Source organism: Lactuca virosa, chromosome 7 (genome assembly GCF_052849685.1).
Source record: "Lactuca virosa cultivar CGN04683 chromosome 7, Lactuca_virosa_CGN04683_v6, whole genome shotgun sequence".
NCBI classification, from domain to species: domain Eukaryota; kingdom Viridiplantae; phylum Streptophyta; class Magnoliopsida; order Asterales; family Asteraceae; genus Lactuca; species Lactuca virosa.
In genome coordinates, this window is record NC_136432.1 from 29,067,027 (window position 1) to 29,077,072 (window position 10,046).

At 31.3% G+C, this 10,046-nt stretch overlaps 1 protein-coding gene across 1 annotated transcript; it reads left to right on the forward strand.

Annotated features, from left to right (window-relative positions):
* The first annotated feature begins 695 nt into the window (after positions 1 to 695).
* On the forward strand, positions 696 to 8,394 carry LOC145125860 (subtilisin-like protease SBT2.4). The gene is made up of 9 exons (XM_079061262.1): positions 696 to 787; positions 2,454 to 2,598; positions 2,928 to 3,325; positions 3,410 to 3,505; positions 3,581 to 3,650; positions 3,718 to 4,000; positions 4,228 to 4,568; positions 4,829 to 5,369; positions 7,985 to 8,394. Exons 1-9 carry the CDS (start codon positions 705 to 707, stop codon positions 8,392 to 8,394), a joined length of 2,367 nt encoding a protein of 788 aa, XP_078917388.1. The 5' UTR covers positions 696 to 704.
* Positions 8,395 to 10,046: the final 1,652 nt, after the last annotated feature.

Below are 10,046 nucleotides of genomic sequence, written 5' to 3' on the forward strand. Positions count from 1 at the left end.
ATATGGATTTCATTTTTTTTAATGTGATATGTGAATATTAACAAAATTGTTGTAAGTGAGATCTTGGTTTTTTATTTTTATTTATTTTATTTATTTTTAAAACGGTAAATAATTAAATATTTCTTCTGTGTGGGATTAAGAACCTCCATGTTAGGAAAATGTGCTAGCTCCAAATATATATATATATATATATATATATATATATATATATATATATATATATATATATATATATATATATATTAGATGATAGATTCCTGAAAAATTTATCATACTATCTTATCTTGTTATTAACTAATTATTAAATTGCCTATTATAAATCATAAGTCAACAGCATCTGTATTTTCATTCAACCAATTGTATTCAATATTCAATGAAGATAAATAAATAAATAGATAAATGTGTAATAAATAAAAAATCATTGACACAAGAAACATGAACATATAAAACGTTTTTATTCATCATAAGAAACCAAAAAGGTCCAACAAAGGCAACGGTTACACAAAGAAAGCCAGCTGATTAACATGCTTTTTCAACATTAAAAATGTTGTTAACCATTTATTCCTTTGTTATTATTACTGCCAATAGAAACCCACATCTCTCTCCCTGCATTGACAATGACAGTTTCTGTGCGATTTCGATTTGTTTTCCTATTTTTGTTTTGCACCATTTGTGTTGCAGAAGAACGAAAAATATATTTGGTGATGGTGGAAGGCGGTCCACCAGTTGCATTTTTTGAAGATAACACAGTTTCTCGTAAACCTGGCAAAAAAATAGACTTTGATAGGTGAGTCAGTGATCATTTTAGATAATATATGCCTATTTTTTATGTTGATATCTAGTGTTCAAATATTTTTTGAGAATGACTATATGGTTAATTTTGACATCCTGTTCTATAAAGTTTAATAGTTTATTTTTATCAATATATATTTTAATTTTCATATATTATCATTCAATTAGTCTACAAAGTTTAATAAATATATTTTAATAGAAAAATTAAAATAACCATATGATGGCTCTCAACTGGGTAAGTTGGTAAACAACTCAATAATTTTGTGCCATCAAGATCATGAAACAAGTCTTTTTGTTTATATTGCGAGCTTCACATGAAAATATTTTTACTTTTAAACATCATTCATCGAATTTAATATTACTATAGGGTCTTACTATGGACACAAAACCTACCATTATCATACATTATTAGACTTAGGGGCTACCTTATTTTTTAGGATAATCATTGCACACTTTACCATAATATCATAATTATTAGTTACCCGGTTATCTTGTTTTACGAAAAAGTAATTTTCTCTCTTATCTTTTTCTCTTTATATATATATATATATAGGTTAACGGATCAAACTAAAAAAAAAGTAGCAAATTGGATTTAAATTCATTTGGAGTAGCAACCGAACAAAAAAATGCATGCTTTTTCCATGTAAAAACGAGAATAAGAAAGGAATAATAATAAATAAATATTACAATAGTGTGCCATTTGATTGTATGTACGTGATATTTTTTTTAATTAATAATATACATTACATATATTTTATTGATCTGTATATATTGTCATAAACCAAACAGTGGTTAAAATTTTAAATATTATATAACAAAAATATAATGTATTTTGTTTTTTCTTATTATATCTCAAATTTATGTTTTTTCTTGAAAAAAACCTTGTTTTTATTTTACTTTTTTTTTTAATTTGACATTTTTAATTATTATTTTTCAAAAAAAACTTGGCAAATGTGAAATATTTTTTCAAAAAAAAATTAAGATTGTTTTGGAAAAAATAAACGGTTAGTGGATTTTTGAAAAAAAATGAAAAATACAATATATTTTATGAAAAACGAAAAAAATATAACATATAAAATCTTTTATTAAAAAAGTTAATAATAATAATAATAACATACATGTCGACTTATTGCATTGTAAAAAATGAACAAACCAGCTATTTGGTTTAAATTAGATAATTTCAAATTTAATTTTAATGTAAAATTTTAAACGAACGAGAGTAATGGAGGGTGCTTTATGATATTTGCCTAAAAGTAAGGGGCAAACGGTGGTGAATAAACAAAAAAAGTATAAGCATAGTGAAAATTGAAAAGGAAAAGAAATGGGTTTACATGTGGTTGAGCATTATGTGCCAAAACATAGGAAATAACAAAACTAGATTGGTGTGTGGTAAAGAAAAATAGATTGATGTGTAAAAAGAAATAATAATAAAAAAGTAACCTAACCACTTTTTAATCGTGTATTTGAACAAAATAACCATTTTTTTAATAAAAATAAGCACCTGGTCCGGAATGGGCACCGGACCAAGAAAAAACATTTTGTTTATTGATTCTGCAATGACATTACGAATTCCGGATTAAAATTTCGAATTTCGGTACAATTCGAAGTTTGTACGCAACTAATAGCCAGTTTTTATGAACACCTTTTTCGCATATGTACAGTGAAGTATTAAAGGCTCACGCAAAACACTTGGAAGACTCTCATGATCAACTTCTACAATCCACGTTAGACGAAGGAGCTTACAACAAGCTTTATAGTTACAAACACATTGTCAATGGCTTTTCTGTCCATACCACCCCTACCCAGGTCCTTTCTTTAATACCATTTCTACGCTTTTCACAATGGATGGAATGAAAATAAACATTATAACAGAATAAGTCATTACAATCTATTGTCATGTTTGATTGGCTATTTCCATAAGAATTTTTATGTTACCTAAATATACAATATTTAACTTTAACAAAATAAAAAGATTCATATTCCTTCACGAATGTCCCATTAAGACAAATATCCATTTCATTCCTATAGAATGAACCATCCCATTCCATTTGTGATTCCATCATGCATATGAAACACTACCTAACAAGTAAGACCTCTATTAATCTTCAATATCCTTCTTGTCATTTCACATATAGGCCAAGAAGTTAAAGAATGCACCAGGAGTTAAGTTCATAGAAAAAGATAGAGGAGTGAAAATGATGACAACTTATACCCCTAACTTTTTAGGGTTACCACAACGAGTTTGGACAACTGAAGGAGGCGATAGCAATGCAGGTGAAGGGATTGTTATTGGTCTTGTTGACACCGGTATTAATCCGTTTCACCCAAGCTTCGCATATGATCCCTGGAACGGGTACCCGAGGAACCGGATTCAGTTCCCAGGGGTCTGTGATGTGGGGCCTCATTTTCCAAAGAGTTCGTGCAATGGGAAGATAGTTTCAGCTAGATTTTTTGCAGCTGGAGCACAAGCGACTGGCAAATTAAATGCCTCAATCGATATCTTGTCCCCCTATGACTCGGTTGGACATGGAAGGTATAATTGAGACTGGGGTAAAAGTGTAAGGACTGAATGTGAAATATTTCATAAGATAATTAAAAATGGTTCTTTTTTTTTCAGTCATACAGCATCAACTGCTGCTGGTAACCATGGAGTTCCAGTGGTTGTCAAAGGATCCTACTATGGAAGAGCTAGTGGGATGGCGCCACGTGCACGGTAATGAGTCAGACATTATACGTTGTGCTACTCTCATTATAGATTTGACTTACTTGTGACACCATTTTGACACAGAATTGCTGTTTATAAAGCTATATATCCGAGTATAGGAACTAGAACAGATGTTATTGCAGCAATGGATCAAGTAAGATCATCCCCACCCCCACCTCACCCTTGTGTTTCAGCTCACTAAGAAACTGGTAATGGTGCAGGCAATAAAAGATGGAGTTGATATCTTGTCACTTTCAATAGGGCCAGATGAACCACCAGAGAAAACGATTACTATGTTAAGCATGTTTGATATCTTTATGTTGTTCGCCCACAAAGCTGGAATTTTCGTGGTTCAAGCAGCTGGTAACCGCGGTCCAGGCCCATACTCGACCGTCTCATACAGCCCGTGGGTCGTAGGTGTGGCTTCATGTGACACCGATAGAACCTACCCCGACTCTCTTGTTCTTGGAAATGGCCAAAGATTCAATGGCATCGGATTATCAGGTATACTTACATAAATGGTCAAAGGTTTGAGTTTCTATCATTTACACGTTTCCCTTCCAATGTGGATAAGAATCCTTGTGGGCTCTAGGCTGTGTAGGAAAAGCAATATGTGTCAGCTCAAAGATTTTTATAAAAATAACTCTTTTTGTAGAAACAATTTGCACCCAGCAGTCCCACCCAGGCTCGTTTTTATCTTTGTTTGGTAACCCTTCTATTGTGATTTACAGGACCAAGCTTTGGAGCAGGGTTGCTAAAATATAAGTTGGTGTTGGCAAAAGATGCAGTAGTGGCAAATGGAAATTTTCCGAGGACCCCACAATACATAGACGAGTGCCAACATCCTGAGGCATTTGATCCCGTAATTGTACGACAAAGTGTTGTTATATGCATGTTTTCAACAGGGTTTAGCAACGGAACTTCAACTCTAAAAGAAATTACCAACACCGGGAGGGCCCTAGGGTTTATAGGTTTTGTGTTTGCTGCTAATCCTAGTTATGGTGATTTTATAGCTGAGCCATATCCATTCTCTATTCCTGGAATAGTGATTCCAAAAGCTAACGATACACAGGTATAAATAGCAACATATTTTCATTGATTTGGTTATTATAAAATCCTCTTTTTATTTCTTCATATAACAACATTGTATTTTGAAAAAACTAAAATTAGTGTCATTCAGTTTCTAGGTATGTTTGAGTTTGAGTACCTTTTCCGAAATACATTGTCTCAATAAGAAACAAATGACAACATTAATATATTATGCAATAGAAAGAACTAAAAGTAGGATGCTATAATACACAAATAAATGAAAATACGTTGTTATTCTTGCAGATGATAATGGATTACTACGAGAAGAAAACCGAAAGAAATAATAAAGGAGTTGCAACAGCTTATCATGGAAGAGCGGCTATAGGAGAAGGTAGATTTGCTGAGTATAACACAAAAGCTCCAATTGTGAGCAGATCTTCTTCGAGAGGACCTAATTTTATCGATATAAAACGGAACCCGATAGATTTGTTGAAGCCCGATATTTTAGCTCCTGGGCACTCGATTTGGGCAGCTTGGAGCCCAATGAGCGTGAAAACTCCGATACTCGAGGGTTGTAACTTTGGATTGATATCTGGTACAAGTATGGCAACGCCTCACATTGCTGGTGTGGCAGCATTGATCAAGCAACGACATCCTTCATGGTCACCATCAATGATTGCTTCCGCCATGGCAACAACCGCCACTACATGTGATAACCGAGGGGAACCAATAATGGCCCAAGGTCGGGAAATGTATAAATTGCATCGTTCTACGCCTTTTGATCATGGCGCGGGTCTTGTTAGTGCCACCAATGCTCTTGATCCAGGGCTGGTTTTTACATCAGGTAATTGACATCATAGGTACATGTACCAAATTATTGTATGTTTTAGACCATCTCCAATCCACTTCCATTTTTCCCTAAAAAATGGAGTAAAAACTGGGATAAATAGTGTTTCATCTTCAACCCTATTCTATTTTTTACCTCTTTTTTACCCCCAAAAAAAAAATATATTCTTAGTATATTGCATTCTTCCAACTTACATAGATTGTTAAACACACCCCTTCTACTAGTTTGGTATTAAAAAATATAAAATTAAACACACCCCTTACATATATATATATATATATATATATATATATATATATATATATATATATATATATATATATATATATATATATTCATTATAATAAAATTAAATAAGTAAGATTATATTTATAATACTTAATTATAAACTATTGTAGAATACGTCATCGTGTTTTAAAATTTCAATATGTATTTAAATTCTTATATGAATTTGATAAACAAAAAACAAACTTTATATTTATAATTAATTAATATATAACAAAATATTATAAGTATTAAATATTACATTTAAATTATTAATAGATAAAAATAAACTATAAATATATTATATAAAAAGAGGGACTAAAACCGACAACTCAAAATTCATCTCCGTTTTGGGAGAAATGAATAGTATAACACCATATTTGGTGTTATACTATTCATTTCTCCCAAAATGGGGGAATAAATAAGGTAAGGTTGGAGAAGAATAGGGGAAAATTGGGGAAATAATAGAAAATATGAGTGGTTTGGAGATGCTTTTAGACTATTTCCAATCAATCTTCATTTTTCCCCCATAAATGGAATAAAATATGGGGTAAATAGTATTACATCTCAAACCCTACTCTATTTTCTATCCCTTTTTTTATTCTAAAAAGTATATTCCTAAAATATTTTATTTTTGTAACTTATATATGCTGTCAAATACACTCCTCTGCTAATTAGTTTTTAACAAATATATATTATATTTTTTAAATACAATAATATTACAAATTATATTATCATAAATGAAATATTTATATATAATAAATTTAACTTAATTATTAATATATTATAAATAATTATTAAATAAATAAAATTATATTTATAATAAATATATCAAGATCAGGATCATATTTGGTTAGTATACTTTATAAATTATGTTATTGTGTATCAAGTCTTTAGTATATATTTAATTTTTTATATAAATTCAATTCGATAAATAAATATTAAAGTTTATATTTGTGATTAATTAATATAAATTAGTATATAACATAATATTACAAATATTAAATATTACATTTAAATTATAATTAATAGATCAAAATAAACTAGAAATGTATAAAATAAAAAAGAGAAAGACTAAAATCGGCAACCAAAACTTCAACTCAATTTTTAGAGATATGAATACTATTCCCCCAAATATGGGGAATACTATTTATATCTCAAAAAAATGAAGATGAAAATGGGGTAGGGTTGAAGAAGAATGGAAGAAGAAATAAGGGAAAAAGTGGAGTTTGTGGTTGGTTGGAGATGCCCTTAGGCAAACCTAGCAAGAGGCTTCTTAGGGGTCACACATCTTGATATATCTATCGTCTGACGCTTAGCCATAGAGCTTTGATGACATTAGGGGTGTATATCAGAACAGGGTATCCACTTTCGGAACCGAAACCGTCTTAAGCGGTCCGCTTCTCATTTTTTCGGAACTGCTACATGTTATATATATATATATATATATATATATATATATATATATATATATATATATATATATATATATATATATATATAACTTACCAGGACAAAATAACAATGTTACATTTTAATACTTTGGACTAATATGATAGTTATATAAGTGAAAGTAAAATCATGATAAAACATGGGTTTTGTCTAGTAACACACTAGCCACAGTGTTGCATCGTTAATCTTGCTTAACTTTGAAAACATGATAATAAATAATCAAAAGATATATGAAGTTTCTTATTTGTATTTATAACTTTGTAAATAGATGCATATTTTTTAAACATAAAGTTAGCCTCCAGCTATTACTTTTTTTTTCGTGAAATTAAGTTTCCATAAGTTATGTTTATATATGTTTTTAATAGTTAATGGTTTGTAATGGTGGTTTTCTAATGAAAAAATAGTAAAAAGGATTAAAACAACCGGGTATCTGGTGCCAGAATCGGTTTTGGAGGTTCCGGTTGCGGTTCCAAAATCTAAAGAACTGATAAAACCGGTTTCGGTTACCACATTCCAAGAACCGTCGATTTCAGTTTCGGTTCCAACTATATATAGGCAATTAGGATGGGTACCTGCCTATGCTCACCCTAGATGAGTTGAAAACTAGTGCTTAAATCCTCATATTAATAGATGAGATGAAAACTAGTGCTTAAATCCTCACAGTGTAAGACGAACGAAATACTCCTTATAGGGACAACCTCTCTTTCTAATACATATTTTACAACTATAAAGAAACCAAAACCCATCATAACTATATGGTTAAGCATGCATGAATGAAAGCAATATTAGGATGGGTGACCCATAGCAATTCCAAAGCATACTGAACCTTAGCACTTATAGCTGAAGATGTTACAAAGCATTTTATGAATTCATGTACTAACCTAATTATCAATCAGGGTTTGATGACTATATGAGTTTCTTGTGCTCGATTCCAAACACCGATCCAGATTTCATCAAAACCACAATCGGTGAACCATGCTCACACTCCTTCCGTTTACCATCAGATCTAAATGTCCCTTCGGTCACAATTTCATCACTCAAGGGATCACAATTAGTTAGAAGAACAGTCAAGAATGTTGCCAACGAGGTAGAGACATACGTTTATGCAGTGGTTCCGCCCCATGGAGTGGCAATCGAATTAAATCCACCATGGTTCACCATAGTTCCACAAGGCACCCAAGATTTGGAAGTCAAACTCATCGTTACACAAACAAATGATTCATTTAGCCATGGTGAGATTATTTTAACAGGAAGCTTGAAACACATAGTAAGAATACCCATTTCGGTATTACCTATCTCAATGTAAAACAATCAATCTTGACTATGTAAGAATAAAGGTGTTTGTTATCTTTATATAAAACATTTCTATTACATTCTATGTCAATGATTAGAATCTAGTTCATCATATAACATACATATGGTGAAAGATTAATGTAATAAACAAATGAGAGAGAAAGAAATGATTACAACAATTATCGAGGACGAATATGTAAAGTAGCTACTTGTGTATTGCACATACATTCAACTTCTTCTCTCACTTTTTCCTCATCACCAACATGATTTGCATACATTGCTCCATGCGTTGGATGACGCATTTCCTCATCATTAGATCTTGGAGACCAAATCTGACAGGTGTCATCACTTTCTTTTACTCCTTTTGCTACAAGTGACGTTATTTGACCTTGCACTTAATTCCTCAATCTGCATTGCATAGTATGCTTCGTCCTTGACTTTATCTTGTTTTTCCTCTTTCTTCTTTAAGATACATTCTCTTGCTAGATGATTCTTCCCATTGCAGTAGTTGCAATGATATCCCGAATCACCTACAAGCTTCTTTTCAGACTTCTTTTCACTTGTATTTTCATCATTCTTGTTATGAACTCATGAGTATGATGTCAAAGAATTTTTCTTGAATGAGTTGTTCTTGAAGTTGCCTTTCATTAAATTTTTGTAGAATTTCTTGACATTATTGTTTGAGTAATAAGCCATTGCTTCATCATCTGAATTTACAATTAAACCTTCTTCATTGTCACCTTCTTCTTCATCTAAACCAGCATCTTTGACATTTGTCTTCGAAACAAGGGCTAAAGGACCTCCAAAAATTGTTTTGTCAATTTCATCAGCAATTTCCTTGACTTCATACTCATGTGTTTTGAGAACGTTATACAAGATTGATAGACAGTATGAATCAAAATTTTCATGAGTTTTGATTATCAAACAAATATTCTTCCACTCCTTCCTCAATCCTAGTATGAAGGTTATGTTGAACTCCAATTCAGTTCGAACAACCTTATACCTCGAACACTTATAGATCAAATCATTAAATCGAACATAATAAGCTTCAATGGACCCAGTCTCTTTTTGCTTAAACTCGGACAACTCAGACAAACATTGAGTTACATAACTCTACTTTGTTCTTTCATTTCCTTGAAAATTTTCTTTCAAAGTATTACAGATTTCCTGTGCAGTTTTACAACCACAAATATAGTTGTAAACAACAGGAGGTAATGCACATCTCAATGCTTTAATGCATCTTTTATCATTATCTTCTTGCTTGTGTTAAGTTGCAATTACATTTTCATTTTGAGCAGCAGATCCAACAACTCCAACAACATTAGCACAGTATGGACCTTTAGCGATTAGTCGCAACAAATCTTCATCGATTCCGGTCAAATAATCCTCCACACAATCTACCCATTGATTCTAATACTCTAGAAATAACATCGATGTCTTTGTTGAAGATCCAAGCAAGTTCACGCAATTCATCATCGTATTCATATTCATGTTTGCCATAAATTGTTTAAAAAAGTAAGAAGATCGAAATGAATTGAAATTGAGTGAAAGTTTAATTGCAGAATCATAACGAATTTTAAAATGCAGAATTGTTGAATTCAGAAACAATTGAATCAACAGATGAAATAAAAAAGAATTCTTCTAACACGTTGATGAATCTTGCTC